The 22,960-nt window shown below is 43.8% G+C and overlaps 1 protein-coding gene across 4 annotated transcripts in view; it reads left to right on the top strand.

The window, feature by feature from the left end:
* Positions 1-8,868: 8,868 nt before the first annotated feature.
* Positions 8,869-22,960, top strand: part of LOC115158884 (tyrosine-protein kinase RYK-like) — an 83,900-nt gene continuing 69,808 nt past the window's right edge. The window contains exon 1 of one of the 4 annotated variants that reach the window (XM_029708297.1): positions 8,869-9,639. In XM_029708297.1, the coding sequence (XP_029564157.1) occupies positions 9,420-9,639 (220 nt within the window). In that variant the 5' untranslated portion in view covers positions 8,869-9,419. The remainder of the gene's footprint in view (positions 9,640-22,960) is intronic. The other 3 variants (XM_029708299.1, XM_029708298.1, XM_029708302.1) reach the window with 3 other exon arrangements.

The raw sequence follows: 22,960 nt of genomic DNA on the forward strand, positions 1-22,960 counted from the left end.
ACAGAACACTACTGTGTAGAGTTTACACAAATACTAGTGTCTTTAGCTCTTATTGCAGGACTAAGAAAACCAGCGTGAAATATTCAGCGTGTTAAAGCTATGGATAATCAGTGTGAAAACAAGACAGATGTTTACGGCAAGAATAGGAAAGAGCTCATCCTTGAACTTCTGTAGACATTCAAGATGATGGGATCAAAGGCTGTCTTGCACAGCAAATAACCCAACACAGTGGGACGTGTATTGATTTGATTTGATTTGATTTGGATCTCTTTTAGTCCCCATTTGGACTAATCTTCCAAGAGTCCTTAAATATTAAAATACAATTTATATACGAACACATTTTCACATATAACACACTATTACAAACATACATAATATACTAACGTAATAAAAATAAATAATCAATCTAAAAAATATGAATTCTTCATCTACTGTAATCCCACAACATTTCTGTGTATTATATTTAAATTGTTTTAAAATAATGTTTAAATGTATATATTGAAAGGTTTCTGGTTTGCTCAGTTAATTTATTCCATTTCTTTATTGCTCTAAATCGAAATGTTCTTTTGCTTATTTCTCTTTTCTGTCTGGATAACGCATAGATGGTGGACAATCTATTCCTAGTATTTACGGAATGTCTGTCTCTTACCAACTGATTGCCGTTGTGAATTGTACTTGGCCGTTTTAAATGATGTATATTATGAAATAAAATAAGCATGTTTTTTTCAATTATCTTGTCGATTGATGACCAACCAAGAACATTGCGTATGACTGCAACAGAAAAACCATATCTCCACCGTAAAACAATCCTTGCTGCTTTGTTCTGTGCAATCTGCAGCCTCCTAACTTCACTTGATGATGCATTTCCCCAGACCACAGAACAGTAGTTCACTTGACTCTCAATTAAAGCTTGTGTTATTTGCTTAATAATTTTTCCTGGTAAATATTTAGCTATCCTTCTGATTATGCATGCTGTTTTAATACTTTTTTTTACATAGATTAGTTATTTGAGATGACCATGATAAGCAGTTGTCTAGCTGCACTCCTAATAGTTTGGTTTCTGCCACTTCTTCAATTTGTACTCCTCCCATACTTAATTGTATCCCATGCTGTTTTGGCCTTTTCCTAGTGGAACAGACCAACATAACTTTGGTTTTCTTGGTGTTTAAAACAAGTTTATTCTGGCAAACCCACTCCCTAATATTCTCCAAATCTACTTGTAAAGCTTGCTGTACCTGTTGAACCGATTGTCCTGCTGCATAAATTGTAGTATCATCTGCAAATACAGTAGCTTGAGTTTCAGCTAGGGCATAGGAAAGGTCGTTGGTATATATTAAATAAAGAAGTGGCCCAAGGCAGCTGCCCTGCGGTATTCCACAGTTTAAAGCATGAGGGGAAGAAAATGAACCATTGATATAGGTGGACTGTTTCCTGTCAGTTAGATATGACTGTACCCAATTCAATGCTACCCCCTTAAAACCATAATGCATTAATTTTGTCAAAATTATCTCATGATCCACTAAATCAAATGCTGCACTGAAATCTAAAAATAGTACCCCCACAAACTTGCCATTATCCATAGCATTGAGCCACTGGTCAGTCATGTCAACCAATGCAGTGGTAGTGGAATGATTTTTGCGATAAGCATGCTGATTGGCTGTAATCAGATCATTATTTTCCATGTACTCCCATATTTGTCTACTCACATTACCCTCCAATATCTTACTGAGTGTAGGGAGTAGACTAATTGGTCGACTATTGGCAGGAGTAGCGGGTTCTTTGCAGTCTTTTGGAATAGGACAAAGTTTAGCATGCTTCCATACATTTGCAAACATCCCCTTTTCCACTTTAAATATGTATCTCAGTGGAACTGCAATCTGGGGAGCAGCACAGCGAAGCTAAAAATTGTCCATAAGATCATAACCTGTAGATTTCCCATCAGGTAATGACTTCAAAAGGTTTAACACCTCCTCCACTGACACCGTTTGCAGACTAAAAGAGCAGATCTTGTTGCTCATAATATGATCATCAATCCATTGGACAATAGCTTGTTTGGAAGAATGTATGTTTACATTGTTGCTCAGTAAATTAATTTTCTTTGTGAAAAAATCTGCAAACTGATTGGCAATATCAACTGGTTTTGTTATTATTCTCCCGTCAACCTCCACACTAGATGGGCATGATGAGATAGATGTACCAAGTAAACCCTTAACTGTATTCCATACCTTTTTAGAATCATTTTTACAATCAATAAAAGCATTGTTGAAAAATAACTTTTTTTTCCTTCGATTCAATTTAACTGCATAATTACGAAATGTTCTATAATTCTGTTCATCAATTTCTAGTTTTGACTTGGCTGCTAAGACTTTTAACATATTTCTTTGAGAAAAAGCCTCACCCAGTTCATCATCAATCCATGGAGATGGACGTGCACCAACTGTACTCTTTCTTATAGGGGCATGATGGTCCATAACCTCAGTGAGCAAATCAATAAAACATTCTGTAGCGTGATTTAAATCATCCTCTAGATAAATCAGCTCCCAGGGTACAGCAGCCAAATCATTTAGAAATAGCTCATAATTAAATGTTTTAAAATTTCTCTTGACCACAATCCTAGGGGGTTTCTTTGGAACCTTGGTGTTCATGGTTACGGTCACAATATTATGGTCTGTCCAGCCCACTGGCATTGATCTGGCTTTTAAGCATTGCGATGGTATATTACAGAAAATCAGATCAATGCATGTGTCTGAACGATGACCCAACTTAATTGATGATCTAGTAGTATCATTAACCATTTGTTTCAAACCACAGTTCATAGCATATCTCATCAATTTTGTTCTATTCAAATTATTGTGATCCTTCCAATTTATATTAAAATCACCCAAGATAAATACATCTCTGTTGCTATCTGTGGCCTTGTCAAACCCAGTGCATAAGTCATCCAAATAGGACACCTTAGAGCTAGGAGGTCTATACACACATCCTACCAATATGGCTGCCTGGTGAGGCAGATGTACTTGAGCCCATAGTGCCTCTACTTGACATACATTAAGGTCATCCCTCCTCTTAAAAGGTATCTGATTCTGAATACACAGTGCTACGCCCCCACCATTCCTATTCCTGTCCCTTCTAAGTAGACTATATCCATGAATGTTAATTTGCCCATCATTTACAGATGCATCTAAATGCGTTTCGGTCAAGGCCAAAATATGAATATTATTTATCTTGACCAAGTTAAAAACCTCATGTATTTTGTTAGGAAGGCTACATACATTAACCTGAGCTATATGCAACCCTTTCCTTGTCAAGTGAAGATCAATAGAGAATGTATTCGTTATAGTTGAAGTTGTCATGATACACTACAACATACAAACTCAAATTTGAACATTAAATTAAAATAGCCAGGGAGTTACTCTAGAGTCCCGATACAATTGCCCGTTGATATAAAGTTTATCCATCACCATGGAGACTCGTTGATTCAGGCAACGTTTTTCCTTCATGATGGGATATAGTTTTTTTCTCCTTTCATTGATCTCGGTGGGGAAGTGATCATTCATTCCAAAATCAGTGTTTCTGAGTTCTCTGCCCATGTTCTTCGTCATTTCCTTTTGCTTAATTTTGTCAAAACATGCAATAATAGCCCGTGGCCTATTTCCAGAGGTCTTACCTATTCTATGGACTCTGGAGAAAGTTACATCACGCACAACATCAGTGGGCAGTTTTAGTTGAGTTGACATAAAATCTCGGACTGTGTCCTCACAGCCTCTGCTGTTGTCATTCTCCGGTATCCCTGAAAATATGAGATTGTCCCGCATCGATCGACACTGTACATCAAGCAAGGTTTCTTTAAGTTGTTTGTTCTCCCTTTGTACCACCTCCACCTTGCTATGAATAGAGTCTACAGTACCTTTCAGCTACGTGTATCATGTGCAACAACAACAAAACCCCGGCAACATTCATCACAGCTATGTAATCCATGCACCCCAGACATTACTAGTAGAGATGGACATAACAACAGAAAGAAACCTGCTTACACATGTACCTCTATCCAGACATTACTAGTAGAGATGGACATGACACTAGAAAGCAACCTGCCTCGACATGTACCTCTATCCAGACATTACTAGTAGAGATGGACATGACAACAGAAAGCAACCTGCCTCGACATGTACCTCTATCCAGACATTACTAGTAGAGATGGACATGACACTAGAAAGCAACCTGCTTACACATGTACCTCTATCCTGCATACAGAGCAAGCACTCATATGAATAGTCTAGTGTAATCACGTTTTCAGATAAGTGTAAATTTTTCATCATGTACACATCAGGATCAGCGTTGGTATATTAACCGTACTCAGGAAACTAAATCTACACGTTTGAAAAAGTAGAACAAATATTTTCTGAAGCTACATTTGTAGGGGTAGCATATCGTAGAACACAAAGACATGGGATTTTCACCAGACACAGACCACTCATTTGTGCATTGGCAGGTGCGACGGCAAGCATTCACCTGTTGAAATTCCCATTCCATATAAGTGTCTACCATCTCCACTAACTAGAGAGGATTATGACACAATAAGAGAGGGAAAGTGGTTTAGTGGTGGAATATAGATGTCGATAACATTTACATTTACATTTACGTCATTTAGCAGACGCTCTTATCCAGAGCGACTTACAAATTGGTGCATTCACCTTATGATATCCAGTGGAACAACCACTTTACAATAGTACATCTATATCTTTTTTTTGGGGGGGGGGTTAGAAGGATTACTTAATCCTATCCCAGGTATTCCTTAAAGAGGTGGGGTTTCAGGTGTCTCCGGGAAGGTGGTGATTGACTCCGCTGTCCTGGCGTCGTGAGGGAGCTTGTTCCACCATTGGGGTGCCAGAGCAGCGAACAGTTTTGACTGGGCTGAGCGGGAACTGTGCTTCCGCAGAGGTAGGGAGGCGAGCAGGCCAGAGGTGGATGAACGCAGTGCCCTTCTTTGGGTGTAGGGACTGATCAGAGCCTGAAGGTACGGAGGTGCCGTTCCCCTCACAGCTCCGTAGGCAAGCACCATGGTCTTGTAGCGGATGCAAGCTTCAACTGGAATCTGGTCAAGATTTAGTGGTGGGATTATAGATGTCTACAACAATTTGGTCAAGATTTAGTGGTGGGATTATAGATGTCTACAACAATCTAGTCAAGATTTAGTGGTGAGATTATACACATTAAAACCTTCCTAATATTGAGTTGCGCCCCCTTTTGCCTTCAGAACAGCCTCAAGTCGTCAGGTCATGGACTCTACAAGGTGTCAAAAGCGTTCCACAGGGATGCTCTGGCCCATTTTGACTCCAATATTTCCCACAGTTGTGTCAAATTGGCTGGATGTCCTTTGGGTGGTGGACCGTTCTTGATACACACAGGAAACTGTTGAGCGTGAAAAACCCAGCAGCGTTGCAGTTCTTGACACAAACCGGTGCGCCTGGCACCTACTACCATACCCCTTTTCAAAGGCACTTAAATATTTTGTGTTGCCCATTCACCCTCCGAATGGCACACATACACAATCCATGTCTCAATTGTCTCAATGCTTCAAAATCCTTCTTTAACATGTCTCCTCCCCTTCCTCTACACTGATTGAAGTGGATTTAACAAGTGACATCAATAAGGGATCATAGCCATCACCTGGTGAGTCTATATACAGTCAATAACACAATAGAAAATCTGTATACAGTGTGTGCAAATGAAGTAAGGAGGTAAGGCAATAAATAGGCCATAGTGGCGAAATAATTACAATTTAGCATTAACACTGGAGTGATAGATGTGCAGATGATGATGTGCAAGTAGAAATACTGGTGTGCAAAAGAGCAGAAAAAAACAAAAACAAATATGGGGATGAGGTAGGTAGTTGGTTGGATGGGCTATTTACAGATGGGCTGTGTACAGCTGCAGCGATCGGTAAGCTGCTCTGACAGCCGATGCTTGAAGTTAGTGAGCGAGATACACGTCTCCAACTTCAGTGATTTTTGTAATTCGTTCCAATCATTGGCAGCAGAGAACTGAAAGGAAAGGCGGCCAAAGGAGGTGTTGGCTTTGGGGATGACCAGTGAAATATACCTGCTGGAGCGCGTGCTACGGGTGGGTGTTGCTATGGTGACCAGTGAGCTGAGATAAGGCGGGGCTTTACCTAGCAAAGACTTATAGATGACCTGGGGCCAGTGGGTTTGGCAACGAGTATGAAGCGAGGGCCAGCCGACTAGAGCATACAGGTCACAGCGGTGGGTAGTATAAGGGGCTTTAGTAACAAAACGGATGGCACTGTGATAGACTGCATCCAATTTGCTGAGTAGAGTGTTGGAGGCTAATTTGTAAATGACATCACCAAAGTCAATGATCAGCAGGATAGTCAGATTTACGAGGGTATGTTTGGCAGCATGAGTGAAGGAGGCTTTGTTACGAAAAAGGAAGCCAATTCTAGATTTAATTTTGGATTGGAGATGCTTAATGTGAGTCTGGAAGGAGAGTTTACAGTCTAACCAGACACCTAGGTATTTATAGTTGTCCACATATTCTAAGTCAGAACTGTCCAGAGTAGTGATGCTGGGCGGGCGGGCTGGTGCGGGCAGCGATCGGTTGAAGAGCATGCATTTAGTTTTACTAGCGTTTAAGAGCAGTTGGAGGCTACAGAAGGAGTGTTGTATGGCATTGAAGCTTGTTTGGAGGTTTATTAACACAGTGTCCAAAGATGGGCCCAGATGTACACAGAATGGTGTCTATCAAAACAAGTGTACTAATGCCTCCTGCTTCTTTTGTTTGCCAAGAATTAACGAACCTATGCTGGTACAACGTAGATGTTCTGCCTAATGTGCCCATAGTAGAGTTTACTTGGTGTCGTTCTGAATTAGAGGGAGTGAGAGTACCTGTGCACGTCAGGTCATCCCATGGGTTGCCATAGACGTGGAGCATAGAGCGAATAATGAGACAAACGGAACATTAAGTTATAGAATAATGAGGCAACCATAATATTATGTTATAGAATAATGAACTCCTTACAACAATGCCAAACTGAAATCAAGGGCATTCTGTACAGATTGGATATTGTCCTTGATTATGAATTCTGCCGTTGATGCCCTAAATAAATAAAAACAACTGTCAGACGGAAGCAGTTGTGGTATCTATGTGTGTTTGTTTTCCAAAGCAGTCCTTTCAGGGTAAAGAATTAACCTATTTTGTGACAAAGGACTGTTGTATGATTTGACAGAAAACACAGTGCTTGTTTAGAAAGATGTAGCTGAGTGATATAATTTTATGATATGCCCGTTTTGAATTACTTTATGAAATTAATGAAGTAATCTAATGAAATATAGATGGCTTGAATCTCAGAGGTTTCGTTTTGTGTTTCATGTAATCTTTACAAAGTTGTGTTCTGTGAGTGTCACTGAGTAGAATGATAGGCCATTTCAAGGGGTGCACAATCTCTAATTTAGGCTGTACACATCCAATATGTACTGTATGTTCAATACTCACTGTAGGCTGTATGCTTAATGTGTCTCATTTCACACTGGTTTTTAGAGTCCCACAATAAGAGCTAATACTATAATATTTGTGTTTTGTGAGTGTCACCGAGTAGGCTGATACCCCATTTCATGGGTGCAACATCCATAGGTTAGGTTGTACAGTATATTGCACGGGAGGGCATGGGATGCCCACAATGCAATTCTTGTACATCCACAGTGCAATTGCAACTGATGTTAACTTCTTTTGTGTCAAATTAACAAAGTATTATCTTTTGTTGAATTTATATAACAACTTTCCGACCTTGTTTAGCGTTATCTAGTCCGAATATGGAATGATTCCAATATTGATATCCGTTTGAATCACTTTCTTTTGGGGGACTTTTATTTTGAAAGCAAACCACTCAATCCACTATTTGGGAAGTGTGCGGGAGGGCATGGGATAGAGAATTGTGTAGTTCCGGTGGATAAAGTTGTGTATGTCAACTGTAAGGGTGCTCATGTTTTTATTTAAAACCTTCATTTAACTAGGCAAGGTAGTTAAGAAGAAATTCTTATTTACAATGACGGCTTAGGAACAGTGTGTTAACTGTCTTGTTCAGGGGCAGAACAACATATTTTTACCTTGTCAGCTCAGGGATTTGATCTTGCAACCTTTCGGTTACTAGCCCAATACTCTAACCACTAGTCTACCTGCCGCTCCATGTTGCTGGCGATCGGAAGTGTTTGGAGTGAGAGATGCAGGTTGAAGTGGTCAGGGTAGTGCAGAAGGTGTCGTATGCTGAGGCAGTGAAGAAAGTAGAGGAGGATGGGTCAAGGGTGAGGGATCCTGAGAGGATCCCTGTGAGTAGTAGATCTGTGCCATCACAGAGGGATGGGCCAACCAGTGATATATGCTTCAGTAAGGTTGGCTTCTTAGCGTTCATAGCAATGGTTATCAACCGTACCACAGAAATGGAACGTAAATCACAGAAAATAGATGTTGTGGTGGTAGCTGCACAGAAGTATTTTGGTATACGAGATTTGACTTCAGAAGGGTTCCAGGGTGTGTTGAGGAGTGGTGTCCCGTCCTCTACCCAGGTCGTTGGCACGGTGCAGGAACAGATAGGTTCAATGTAGTGGAATGGGGTAGTGGGTTTTTAATGAGTGTAGGTGGCAGCTGCAAAGAATTACCTGGGTGTGTATGAGATTTTACTGCAGAACAGTTTATGGGGTGGTGATTGTTATGAAATAGTGTTATATAGGTGTAGGGTTAGTTGGTGGTGCAATGTTTTTTTTCTCCTTTTGGGAACAGGAATAATCAAGAGAATTTTCTGTAGATAAGGCAGTGACTTGGCCTTACACTTGAATGTAGTAGGTGGTGGTGTGTGCACCTTTAAATTGGATGTGATCCGCCAACCCCCAATCCCCAAGAAGGAGAAGGTCACTGTTGTGGCTAACTTCACACAGGTGGAACAACGGACCATGAAAGATGACATGTTATATAGTCGTGAAAATCTGAACTATTTATATTTTCTAAAGTTAAATAGATCTAAGTAATATAATATGTGTAAAAGATAGCAGAATCCAGAATTGTATCCAAACATTTGCAAACTTGACAACAAACCAAAAAAAAAATATATATAAATTGCATATTGGAGCGCGGTGGAGTCTGGCTGAAGTTAGCTTGTTCGGCTAGTCAGTTAGCTAGCTAGCTAATCAACAATCAAGAAGAACGAACAACCTGGGACAAACGGCAAAAAGAAAAAAGATCGTTTGAACATCCAAATAGTAATGTTGCCTTTAGGAATTAACTTGAGCTACGGATGAAAAAAAATATGTATTGATGATTTGGAAACAAGGTGTGTGTGTGGGGGGAAATCAACTTAGCGAAGAAACACAACTAGCTAGCTAGTGAGCTAGCTACAAGACAAAACGACAATGTTGTTAGGGCAACAGGGACTGGTTCGCCGCTGTGGCAACCCCTCGGTGTGTCGAGGCTGGCCGTATTCGGTTCAGTGGAGACTCGGGGGTTTATTATTTTTCCTGCTGTTGGTGGAAAGGACCGTGTGTCTCGCTAGCAGTGTCCCTGCTCCGGTCACCAACAACCTCCACAGTGTCAACGTCTACATGAGCGAGGAGGAGGTCAAAAAGCTTTTAGGTAAGTACATTGATTTAAAAGGACTGATAACTTTACTCGGAAAAGCTAGCTGTTTTTAACTCATTCATAGACCGTAACAAGCTTTTTAACGTGTATTTAACGATAGTATTTTCTGGACAGGGGGTAAGTTTTAAAGCCCGTGATGCTCGTTCTGAACGTTAACGCATCTCTTACGGTAATTCTTCTAATGGTATATTAACGATCACACAATGTAATGTTGATCCCGACACCTACTATGCAGGATGGAAACAACTGAACAGAGCAGCAAGCCCAGGTTACATGCTTTCTAAGCCAAACACATGCATTATATTCTTAGAAGTATTACAAAAAAAAATTCTGAATGTGAGATGTTGTTAAACCGTCAGGTAATGGTATGTCCAAACTCACATGGGCCATATGAACACATTGCATGAACAGTAGGCGATGGCCTACCTTCTATACTGTTTAATAAACGTTCAATGGGGGCCCTTCTTTGACTGCCCTTTGCGTTTCTGTTACTGTAATGAAGCTAGGCCTATGTTGGGACTAGCAGTGTAATCACTAGTGGAATACAACAGCCATCCTGTTCATTGGATGTTTTTAATATGGGCTTTGTTAGCTAGCTAGAGACATGCACTAGAAGGTGATCGGGTAGCAGTCTGGAAGCAGTCATTATCTTAGTGAATGCCACAGCAAAACTAGGCCTATTGCCGGAGCAAACATTTCCACAAGGAGAGGAGAGAATACACTTTGGAGCTGAGAGAAGCTCAAACAGCCTCTGGTAATATGGTCTTGGTCCCGTTTGGGATGATCTTGGTCCCGTTTGGGATGGTCTTGATGGTCTTGGTCCCATTTGGGATGGTCTTGGTCCCATTTGGGATGGTCTTGGTCCCATTTGGGATGGTCTTGATGGTCTTGATGGTCTTGGTCCCATTTGGGATGGTCTTGGTCCCATTTGGGATGGTCTTGGTCCCATTTGGGATTTACGGATAGACTTGGTCCCATTTGGGATTCACGGATGGACTTCACTTGAAGCTTGTTTTATTATTTTGACCTCTACACATTATAATTGGAAGAAGTGTAAACTCTAACAGCCTATTAGCTAGAAAGGCCAACTCTAACACACGTTCTCCAATAGCAGCTGGTTAAACAAAGGTTAGCCATGTGATGAGAAACCAGCATTGTACTCATGGCTTCTTGTTCAAACCCTATGCAGATAGTCCAGTGGGTATAATTAGCTCCAATGAGTGTTATTAAAAGATTAGGAGTTGAGAAATAAAGTTGACATTTATAAAGAACATGCCCCTTGTTTCTACAGTTGTTTTATTCTGTTGCTAATATTCATTACATAGAAATATTTTAAAAAGTACTTAAAAAATATATATTTTTCTGCGGACCCCCTGGCCTGCAGTACCTCGGCGGACCCCCTGGCCTGCAGTACCTCGGCGGACCCCCTGGCCTGCAGTACCTCGGCGGACCGCCTGGCCTGCAGTACCTCGGCGGACCCCCTGGCCTGCAGTACCTCGGCGGACCCCCTGGCCTGCAGTACCTCGGCGGACCCCCTGGCCTGCAGTACCTCGGAGGAGCCCCTGGTTGAATATCCCTTGCTGTAACATTATCTGTAGCTGTACTTCCTTATGCTCTGGCTAGATGGGGAGATGGGTAGTCTAGTGGTTAGAGCGTTGGACTAGTAACCGAAAGGTTGCAAGATCGAATCCCCGAGCTGACAAGGTACAAATCTGTCGTTCTGCCTCTGAACAAGGCAGTTAACCCACTGTTCCTAGGTCGTCATTGAAAATAAGAACTTGTTCTTAACTGACTTGCCTAGTTAAATAAAGGTAAGTTAATGTTTTTTAAATTAATTAAATAAAATATTTTTGGAGTAATTTTACCCCCCTTTTTTTTTCTCCCCAATTTTGTGATTTCCAATTGGTTGTTAGTCTTGTTCCATTGCTACAACTCCTCTACGGACTCAGGAGGCGAACGTTGAGAGCCATGCGTCCTCCGAAACACAACCCTGCCGAGGCACACTGCTTCTTGACACACTGCTCGTTTAACCCGGAAGCCAGCCGCACCAAGGTGTCTGGAGGAAACACCGTCCAGCTGGCAACCGCAAGGAGTCGCTAGCGCGTAATGGGACAAGGAGATCCCGTCCGGCCAAACCCTCCCCTAACCCGGGCGACACTGCACTGCCTTATGGGTCTCCCGGTCACGGCCGGCTGTAACACAGCCTGTGAGCGAACCCGGGGATGTAGTGACGCCTCAAGCACTGTGATGCAATGCCTTAGACCTCTGCGCCACTCGGGAGACCCCTGGCTAGATGTTTTAAGAGAAAGGGACAAATAATATAACTGAAATTAGCATAACAAAATGGTAAAAATGTAAGCATACCATGATGATCAGAATATGTGCGAGGAATGATATATTCCTCTGAGATGCGACTGAGTGATTTTTGAATCTTCTAGGCTAATATTTTCTATGTCTTTATTTCTCTCTTATTACGGAGTCCTCTCTAGTCACTTTGAACAACATGCTCTTGGATTGACACAGCCTTCTCACAAGGGATTGACCGCAGCAAGCCCTAGTGTTATTGTCTGTTCTTCATAAGGGGATTGACTGCAGCAAGCCCTAGTGATATTGTCTGTTCTTCATAAGGGGATTGACTGTAGCAAGCCCTAGTGATATTGTCTGTTCTTCATCAAGGGATTGACTGCAGCAAGCCCTAGTGATATTGTCTGTTCTTCATAAGGGAATTGACCGCAGCAAGCCCTAGTTATATTGTCTGTTCTTCATAAGGGGATTGACTGCAGCAAGCCCTAGTGATATTGTCTGTTCTTCATAAGGGAATTGACCGCAGCAAGCCCTAGTGATATTGTCTGTTCTTCATAAGGGGATTGACTGCAGCAAGCCCTAGTGATATTGTCTGTTCTTCATCAAGGGATTGACTGCAGCAAGCCCTAGTGATATTGTCTGTTCTTCATCAAGGGATTGACTGCAGCAAGCCCTAGTGATATTGTCTGTTCTTCATCAGGGGATTGACTGCAGCAAGCCCTAGTGATATTGTCTGTTCTTCATAACATTCTAATTCTATATTGCGCCAAATGTGCACCCACCCCGAAACGTTATCTTGGAAAATGTTAATGTTACCAATTGCCGGTCAACAACTGCGCTGTAAATCCGACTGCATATTGAACGTTGAGATTTGCAGAAAGGTCCGTCTCTTTGGCAAAGGAGTGGAATGTTAGTCTGAGTACCAGTCTCTTTAGCTATCAGATTTATACATCCTGTGAAACATCTGGATCCTTGTTCTATCTGTACTGCGACTGCCTGACCACTGCAGACGGAGATGAGAGGAGAAAATAGAGCGCATTTTAATTGTGTCGTTAGAACGCTGACATTTTGCCTGACAAATAACCTCGACCCCAAAAATGTCATGACCATCACAGCCCTAATGGGGTTATCCTCCCCCTTATCCTCCCCCATATTCTACCCCATATATTCTACCCATATCCTCCCCCATATACTCCCCCATATTCTACCCCATAACCCTACCCATATACTCACCCTTATCCTCCCCCATATCCTCCCCCATATTCTACCCATATCCTCCCCCATATTCTACCCCATAACCCTACCCATATTCTACCCCATAACCCTACCCATATCCTCCCCCATATTCTACCCATATCCTCCCCCATATCCTCCCCCATATTCTACCCCATAACCCTACCCATATACTCACCCATATCCCCCCCATATTCTACCCATATTCTACCCATATCCTCCCCCATTTCGTCCCCATATCCTCCCCCATATCCCCCCCATATTCTACCCCATAACCCTACCCATATACTCACCCATATACTCCCCCATATCCCCCCCATATTCTACCCCATAACCCTACCCATATACTCACCCATATCCTCCCCCATATCTTACCCCTACCCTTATTCTGCACTTATTCTCCCCCATATCCTCCCCCATATCTTACCCAGACCCTACCCTTATTCTGCACTTATCCTCCCCCATATTCTCCCCCATATCCTCCCCCATATCTTACCCAGACCCTACCCTTATTCTGCACTTATCCTCCCCCATATCCTCCCCCATATCCTCCCCCATATCTTACCCAGACCCTACCCTTATTCTGCACATATCCTCCCCCATATCCTCCCCCTATCCTCCCCCATATTCTCCCCCATATCCTCCCCCATATCTTACCCAGACCCTACCCTTATTCTACCCATATCCTCCCCCATATCTTACCCAGACCCTACCCTTATTCTGCACATATCCTCCCCCATATGCTCCCCCATATCCTGCCCCATATTCTCCCCCATATCCTCCCCCATATCTTACCCAGACCCTACCCTTATTCTGCACATATCCTCCCCCATATCCTCCCCCATATCTTACCCAGACCCTACCCTTATTCTACCCATATCCTCCCCCATATCTTACCCAGACCCTACCCTTATTCTGCACATATCCTCCCCCATATCTTACCCAGACCCTACCCTTATTCTGCACATATCCTCCCCCATATCCTCCCCCATATCTTACCCAGACCCTACCCTTATTCTGCACATATCCTCCCCCATATCCTCCCCCATATCTTACCCAGATCCTACCCTTATTCTGCACATATCCTCCCCATATTCTCCCCCATATCCTCCCCCATATCTTACCCAGACCCTACCCTTATTCTACCCATATCCTCCCCCATATCTTACCCAGACCCTACCCTTATTCTGCACATATCCTCCCCCATATCCTCCCACATATCCTCCCCCATATCTTACCCAGATCCTACCCTTATTCTGCACATATCCTCCCCCATATCCTCCCCCATATCCTCCCCCATATCCTCCCCCATATCTTACCCAGACCCTACCCTTATTCTGCACATATCCTCCCCCATATCCTCCCCCATATCTTACCCAGACCCTACCCTTATTCTGCACATATCCTCCCCCATATCCTCCCCCATATCCTCCCCCATATCTTACCCAGACCCTACCCTTATCCTCCCCCATATCCTCCCCCATATCCTCCCCCATATCTTACCCAGACCCTACCCTTATTCTGCACATATCCTCCCCCCATATCTTACCCAGACCCTACCCTTATCCTCCCCCATATCCTCCCCCATATCCTTCTGACAGCCTGGGTACCAATCTGTTTTAAGTAATATTCGCTCCTCGTACTCTGTGTCATTTGCCAACGTTTAGCATAACAGTAGTGTCAAGGAGTGAAACTATAGCAAAACAGACTGGCACTCAGACTACTTCTGCCGTGGCTATTTCACCTTGGTTTAGGTAACAGGTGCTGCCTCTCTGGGCAGCAAGCAAAGCGATTGTGCAGATTTAGTGACTGAGAATGAAAGGGTTATTTGTAAGGGACTGTGATCCTTTGGGGAACTGACCTAGAGTTTTACTTCTGCTCTGCTACATATCACGTTAACATCAGGAGCTCCTGCCTTTTTATCATGGGGTTTATCCTAAAAGGCAGCCTTTTCCCTGCATAGTGCTCAATGGGTCCTGGTCAAAAGTAGTGTACTACAAAGGGAATAGTGTGCCATTTTGGGCTCACATCGAGGTTGGACAAAAAAAAAACATTTTCAGGAGTTTGCTTGCCTGCAGATGGAATTCATTCCATTAAAAATAGGTCTTCTTTATTTAGGCTTTTCCACAAGAAGTGATTGTTTTGTCACCAAAGCTGGTCGGCGTAGCTAGCACAGCTACCAGATATGGATCCTACCAGACACTAGTTCAGTAAGTAGTATGCTTAGACCTGAGAACAACAGCAAAACCCTCTCGTCTCCTCTCTCTGACTCTGCACTCCGATAGAGAAGACGTGTGTTCCTGCTTTCCACTCATCCCTCTCAGACGTGTGTTCCTGCTTTCCACTCATCCCTCTCAGACGTTTCCTCTCATTCTCTCTGGGGTCTCCAAAGCTCTGGAATTCATTTTACAGATACTTATCGGACTCACTTTGCTGCAGGAGTCACAGGAGTTACAGAGTAGCTCGCTGCTGCAGAGCACAGAACTATGTAACCTTTATTATCAAACTAGGCAAGTCAGTTAAGAACAAATTCTTATTTACAATGACGGCCTACCCCGGCCAAACCTGGACGACGCTGGGCCAATGTGCGCCGCCTTACGGGACTGTAGCCTACTTGTCTGTTCTGTTTTTTTTGTCCTTCTGTCCTCCTTCTGTTCTGTGTACTTTGTCTGTCCTTCTGTTCTGTGCATTTTTTATGTTGACAGATTGTTTTTGTTCTGTGTTCAAACAACTGGTGTGTATTTTAACTATTTATGTATTTCACCTTTTATTTAACCAAGTAGGCCAGTTGAGAACAAGTCCTTTATTTAACCAGGTAGGCTAGTTGAGAACAAGTTCTCATTAACAACTGCGACCTGGCCAAGATAAAGCAAAGCAGTTCGACAACATACAACAACACAGAGTTACACATGGAATAAACAAACATAGTGTGTGCAAATGGCGTGATGAGGTAAGGCAATAAATAGGCCATAGTAGCGAAATATTTACAACTTAACACTGGAGTGCTAGATGTGCAGATGATGATGTGCAAGTAGGTAAACAGAAGCAAAGGAAACGTGGAAGGACCTACCTGAATTTGTCCTTGTTGTTTTTGTCCTCTTGTTTTTGTTGCAAAAAAGTTTTTTCTGTTAGCAACGGTTTTGGACTAATGAGTACACCCAGGTTGTATCTCAGATTTCTCCGCTGCGTTTTGAATGTTGGAACATGATTGGCTGTATTTACGTTACAATCAGTCTGCTCCGATCCCTGGAGCTGACACACCATGTAAACAACGTCGGAGACGGAGTCTTCCGTGTTCTGAGCATCTACAGGACAGGGCATGTTTCTCCCTGATTGCCTAAATCAATAAGTACTGTAATATGGTGATAGTTACATTCATAAGACGTAGGCCTAAATAGTGTAATATGACGATAGTGATATAAGACATAGGCCTACGTAGTGTAATATGGCCACAGTTTTAGAAACCACTTTTACTTGTTGATACTAGGCCATCTGGATTGTCTCGCATCAGGCTGAAAGGGAGAGTGTCACATTTGGTTAGTCCTGTATGGTTGCGTTCTCCATCTCCTGGTAGAAAAAAAAACAGGAGTTTTGTTTTGGTAAAATCAAATCCAGCTGTATTCTATCCTTGAAAGGGATAAGGCAGGTTCCCCCGGAGGTGCTTTTTAGAAGTACGACTGTCTGTCAGTCTACCAGGGTCTTCTCTAAAGTACCTACAGGTAACTGTCAGGCAGTCTACCAGGGTCTTCTCTAAAGTACCTACAGGTAACTGTCAGGCAGTCTACCAGGGTCTTCTCTAAAGTACCTACAGGTAACTGTCAGGCAGTCTACCAGGGTCTTCTCTAAAGTACCTACAGGTAACTGTCAGGCAGTCTACCAGGGTCTTCTCTAAAGTACCTACAGGTAACTGTCAGGCAGTCTACCAGGGTCTTCTCTAAAGTACCTACAGGTAACACTGCTACGGGAGAGGGGACAAAGACTCAGTCAGTGACGTACATTTCTACATACATTTACACCCCTTCTACTTACATATAGTGTTGTTGTCCACTAGCCTGGTAGTGTGTCCTACCTCTAGTGTTGTTGTCCACTAGCCTGGTAGTCTGTCCTACCTCTAGTGTTGTCCACTAGCCTGGTAGTCCGTCCTACCTCTAGTGTTGTTGTCCACTAGCCTGGTAGTCTGTCCTACCTCTAGTGTTGTTGTCCACTAGCCTGGTAGTGTGTCCTACCTCTAGTGTTGTTGTCCACTAGCCTGGTAGTGTGTCCTACCTCTAGTGTTGTTGTCCACTAGCCTGGTAGTGTGTCCTACCTCTAGTGTTGTTGTCCACTAGCCTGGTAGTGTGTCCTACCTCTAGTGTTGTTGTCCACTAGCCTGGTAGTCTGTCCTACCTCTAGTGTTGTTGTCCACTAGCCTTGTAGTCTGTCCTACCTCTAGTGTTGTCCACTAGCCTGGTAGTGTGTCCTACCTCTAGTGTTGTTGTTCACTAGCCTGGTAGTCTGTCCTACCTCTAGTGTTGTTGTCCACTAGCCTGGTAGTGTGTCCTACCTCTAGTGTTGTTGTCCACTAGCCTGGTAGTCTGTCCTACCTCTAGTGTTGTTGTCCACTAGCCTGGTAGTGTGTCCTACCTCTAGTGTTGTTGTCCACTAGCCTGGTAGTCTGTCCTACCTCTAGTGTTGTTGTCCACTAGCCTGGTAGTGTGTCCTACCTCTAGTGTTGTTGTCCACTAGCCTTGTAGTCTGTCCTACCTCTAGTGTTGTCCACTAGCCTGGTAGTGTGTCCTACCTCTAGTGTTGTTGTTCACTAGCCTGGTAGTCTGTCCTACCTCTAGTGTTGTTGTCCACTAGCCTGGTAGTGTGTCCTACCTCTAGTGTTGTTGTCCACTAGCCTGGTAGTCTGTCCTACCTCTAGTGTTGTCCACTAGCCTGGTAGTGTGTCCTACCTCTAGTGTTGTTGTCCACTAGCCTGGTAGTCTGTCCTACCTCTAGTGTTGTCCACTAGCCTGGTAGTCCGTCCTACCTCTAGTGTTGTTGTCTACTAGCCTGGTAGTCTGTCCTACCTCTAGTGTTGTTGTCCACTAGCCTGGTAGTCCGTCCTACCTCTAGTAGTGTTGTCCACTAGCCTGGTAGTCTGTCCTACCTCTAGTGTTGTTGTTCACTAGCCTGGTAGTCCGTCCTACCTCTAGTGTTGTTGTTCACTAGCCTGGTAGTCTGTCCTACCTCTAGTGTTGTTGTTCACTAGCCTGGTAGTGTGTCCTACCTCTAGTGTTGTTGTTCACTAGCCTGGTAGTCTGTCCTACCTCTAGTGTTGTTGTTCACTAGCCTGGTAGTGTGTCCTACCTCTAGTGTTGTTGTCCACTAGCCTGGTAGTGTGTCCTACCTCTAGTGTTGTTGTCCACTAGCCTGGTAGTGTGTCCTACCTCTAGTGTTGTTGTTCACTAGCCTGGTAGTGTGTCCTACCTCTAGTGTTGTTGTCCACTAGCCTGGTAGTGTGTCCTACCTCTAGTGTTGTTGTTCACTAGCCTGGTAGTCTGTCCTACCTCTAGTGTTGTTGTCCACTAGCCTGGTAGTCTGTCCTACCTCTAGTGTTGTTGTCCACTAGCCTGGTAGTCCGTCCTACCTCTAGTAGTGTTGTCCACTAGCCTGGTAGTCTGTCCTACCTCTAGTGTTGTTGTTCACTAGCCTGGTAGTGTGTCCTACCTCTAGTGTTGTTGTCCACTAGCCTGGTAGTCTGTCCTACCTCTAGTGTTGTTGTCCACTAGCCTGGTAGTGTGTCCTACCTCTAGTGTTGTCCACTAGCCTGGTAGTCTGTCCTACCTCTAGTGTTGTTGTCCACTAGCCTGGTAGTGTGTCCTACCTCTAGTGTTGTCCACTAGCCTGGTAGTGTGTCCTACCTCTAGTGTTGTTGTCCACTAGCCTTGTAGTCTGTCCTACCTCTAGTGTTGTTGTCCACTAGCCTGGTAGTCTGTCCTACCTCTAGTGTTGTTGTCCACTAGCCTGGTAGTGTGTCCTACCTCTAGTGTTGTTGTCCACTAGCCTGGTAGTCTGTCCTACCTCTAGTGTTGTTGTCCACTAGCCTGGTAGTCTGTCCTACCTCTAGTGTTGTTGTTCACTAGCCTGGTAGTGTGTCCTACCTCTAGTGTTGTTGTCCACTAGCCTGGTAGTGTGTCCTACCTCTAGTGTTGTTGTTCACTAGCCTGGTAGTCTGTCCTACCTCTAGTGTTGTTGTCCACTAGCCTGGTAGTCTGTCCTACCTCTAGTGTTGTTGTCCACTAGCCTGGTAGTCCGTCCTACCTCTAGTAGTGTTGTCCACTAGCCTGGTAGTCTGTCCTACCTCTAGTGTTGTTGTTCACTAGCCTGGTAGTGTGTCCTACCTCTAGTGTTGTTGTCCACTAGCCTGGTAGTCCGTCCTACCTCTAGTGTTGTTGTTCACTAGCCTGGTAGTCTGTCCTACCTCTAGTGTTGTTGTTCACTAGCCTGGTAGTGTGTCCTACCTCTAGTGTTGTTGTTCACTAGCCTGGTAGTCTGTCCTACCTCTAGTGTTGTTGTTCACTAGCCTGGTAGTGTGTCCTACCTCTAGTGTTGTTGTCCACTAGCCTGGTAGTGTGTCCTACCTCTAGTGTTGTTGTCCACTAGCCTGGTAGTGTGTCCTACCTCTAGTGTTGTTGTTCACTAGCCTGGTAGTGTGTCCTACCTCTAGTGTTGTTGTCCACTAGCCTGGTAGTGTGTCCTACCTCTAGTGTTGTTGTTCACTAGCCTGGTAGTCTGTCCTACCTCTAGTGTTGTTGTCCACTAGCCTGGTAGTCTGTCCTACCTCTAGTGTTGTTGTCCACTAGCCTGGTAGTCCGTCCTACCTCTAGTAGTGTTGTCCACTAGCCTGGTAGTCTGTCCTACCTCTAGTGTTGTTGTTCACTAGCCTGGTAGTGTGTCCTACCTCTAGTGTTGTTGTCCACTAGCCTGGTAGTCTGTCCTACCTCTAGTGTTGTTGTCCACTAGCCTGGTAGTGTGTCCTACCTCTAGTGTTGTCCACTAGCCTGGTAGTCTGTCCTACCTCTAGTGTTGTTGTCCACTAGCCTGGTAGTGTGTCCTACCTCTAGTGTTGTCCACTAGCCTGGTAGTGTGTCCTACCTCTAGTGTTGTTGTCCACTAGCCTTGTAGTCTGTCCTACCTCTAGTGTTGTTGTCCACTAGCCTGGTAGTCTGTCCTACCTCTAGTGTTGTTGTCCACTAGCCTGGTAGTGTGTCCTACCTCTAGTGTTGTTGTCCACTAGCCTGGTAGTCTGTCCTACCTCTAGTGTTGTTGTCCACTAGCCTGGTAGTCTGTCCTACCTCTAGTGTTGTTGTTCACTAGCCTGGTAGTGTGTCCTACCTCTAGTGTTGTTGTCCACTAGCCTGGTAGTGTGTCCTACCTCTAGTGTTGTTGTTCACTAGCCTGGTAGTCTGTCCTACCTCTAGTGTTGTTGTCCACTAGCCTGGTAGTGTGTCCTACCTCTAGTGTTGTTGTTCACTAGCCTGGTAGTCTGTCCTACCTCTAGTGTTGTTGTCCACTAGCCTGGTAGTCTGTCCTACCTCTAGTGTTGTTGTCCACTAGCCTGGTAGTCCGTCCTACCTCTAGTAGTGTTGTCCACTAGCCTGGTAGTCTGTCCTACCTCTAGTGTTGTTGTTCACTAGCCTGGTAGTGTGTCCTACCTCTAGTGTTGTTGTCCACTAGCCTGGTAGTCTGTCCTACCTCTAGTGTTGTTGTCCACTAGCCTGGTAGTGTGTCCTACCTCTAGTGTTGTCCACTAGCCTGGTAGTCTGTCCTACCTCTAGTGTTGTTGTCCACTAGCCTGGTAGTGTGTCCTACCTCTAGTGTTGTCCACTAGCCTGGTAGTGTGTCCTACCTCTAGTGTTGTTGTCCACTAGCCTTGTAGTCTGTCCTACCTCTAGTGTTGTTGTCCACTAGCCTGGTAGTCTGTCCTACCTCTAGTGTTGTTGTCCACTAGCCTGGTAGTGTGTCCTACCTCTAGTGTTGTTGTCCACTAGCCTGGTAGTGTGTCCTACCTCTAGTGTTGTTGCCCACTAGCCTGGTAGTGTGTCCTACCTCTAGTGTTGTTGCCTGGTAGTGTGTCTTTTCTCCGTTTCCTTGTTGCTTCCTACTAGCCTGGTAGTGTGTCCTACCTCTCCGTTTCCTTGTTGCTTCCTACTAGCCTGGTAGTGTGTCCTACCTCTCCGTTTCCTTGTTGCTTCCTGAGCAGTTACGTTCTATTTCGGCCTTTCTGTTCAACAGCTACTCTATACAGCCGTCTGCTGTATATGTCCAGGGAACAATAGATATATTCAATGAAGTGATTCAGGCCTGCATTAAACACATTGAATTGAAATTGTGTCATTATGTATTATGAATGGAAAATAGGAAAATTACCGCAAGCCGTAATTGAAGTACCACTGATCTAGGAACAGTTTTGCCTTATAGATTATTACTGAATGAACAGGGGACCTGATCCTAGATCAGCATTCCTATTCTGAGAGGTTTCATGAATACAGGACCGGACCTTCGTTCCAGGCACGTTCAACTATCATTCAGAAGAATGTCAAGAGTCAGAAGAAAGACGTCCAGGAAACTAATGTTAATTAACGAGAGAGAAGGAAAGCACGTACCAGAGCATTCAGGTGTGTTGTGGTCACTGGACTGTCAGGTCTGGAAGGTTGAGTTATGGACCAAAGAACCAGGGCTGGGAATTGCCAGGGACGATACGGTTTCTTAGGTACCGATATGATATGAATTGAGATTCTCACGGGGAGGCAGGTAGCCTAGTGGTTAGAGAGTTGGACTAGTAACCGAAAGGTTGCAAGATCGAATCCCTGAGCTGACAAGATAAAAATCTGTTGTTCTGCCCCTGAACAAGGCAGTTAACCCACTGTTCCTAGGTCATCATTGAAAATAAGAATTTGTTCTTAACTACCTTGCCTAGTTAAATAAAGGTAAAACAAAAAATTAATTCTATATGTATTGTGATTCGATGTTCCAAACGTATTGCTCACCATGTCTGTTGCAGAGAGATGAGAGAGAGGGACATGAGAAAATGTTTTGTTCAGTCATGGAAATAAAAGTGCTGAAAACATGTTGGCTAAATATTTTAAATAATTTGGAGAACAAGCTATAAAGGAAAATACTGTCATTTTGGTGACGGTACAGCCAACTATCGGCAATAATATAGTGAAAACGCTACATCGCCTAAAATAATAACCCGATATGTAAGTATCTATTCTATACAAGCAGAGAGTTGTACGGTAGGCCAATATTACTTGGCCAGTTTGGCTGAATTGCAGCTGTTCGTTCACTAGGGGGCCATTACAATGGGTGTTTTTACCTTGTCCTTTCGACAGTAGTCCTGGACTGAGTGTTAGCCCCAGGATGAGCTCTTTGTTTTGTCAAAAGTCTCTGGTGCCTTTTCAGGTTGGCACAATGCCTGGGTTACTACCAGGTCTGTATATACACTACTCTCTTTAACACACACTGCCTGCTGTTAACTAAAAGGAATGGATTATTATGGAACCTTGGTTATATAAAAACAGATGGATACATATTCAGAACATTGCACGTTCTAGTCAGTTATTTAGGAGTAAGGTTGTTTTGGTATTCTATTTTCTCTTGTTGTCTTCTCATTTGGAGAACTTTACCAAAATTAGCCTACATGTCACGAGGAGAATCCCCTGGGGATAGAGAGAGAGAACCAGACCTCTTAAAGGGAACCCAGACTTAGCCTGCAGGAAACCAGACCTCTTAAAGGCACCCAGACTTA

Source organism: Salmo trutta, chromosome 22 (genome assembly GCF_901001165.1).
Source record: "Salmo trutta chromosome 22, fSalTru1.1, whole genome shotgun sequence".
Taxonomy (NCBI): domain Eukaryota; kingdom Metazoa; phylum Chordata; class Actinopteri; order Salmoniformes; family Salmonidae; genus Salmo; species Salmo trutta.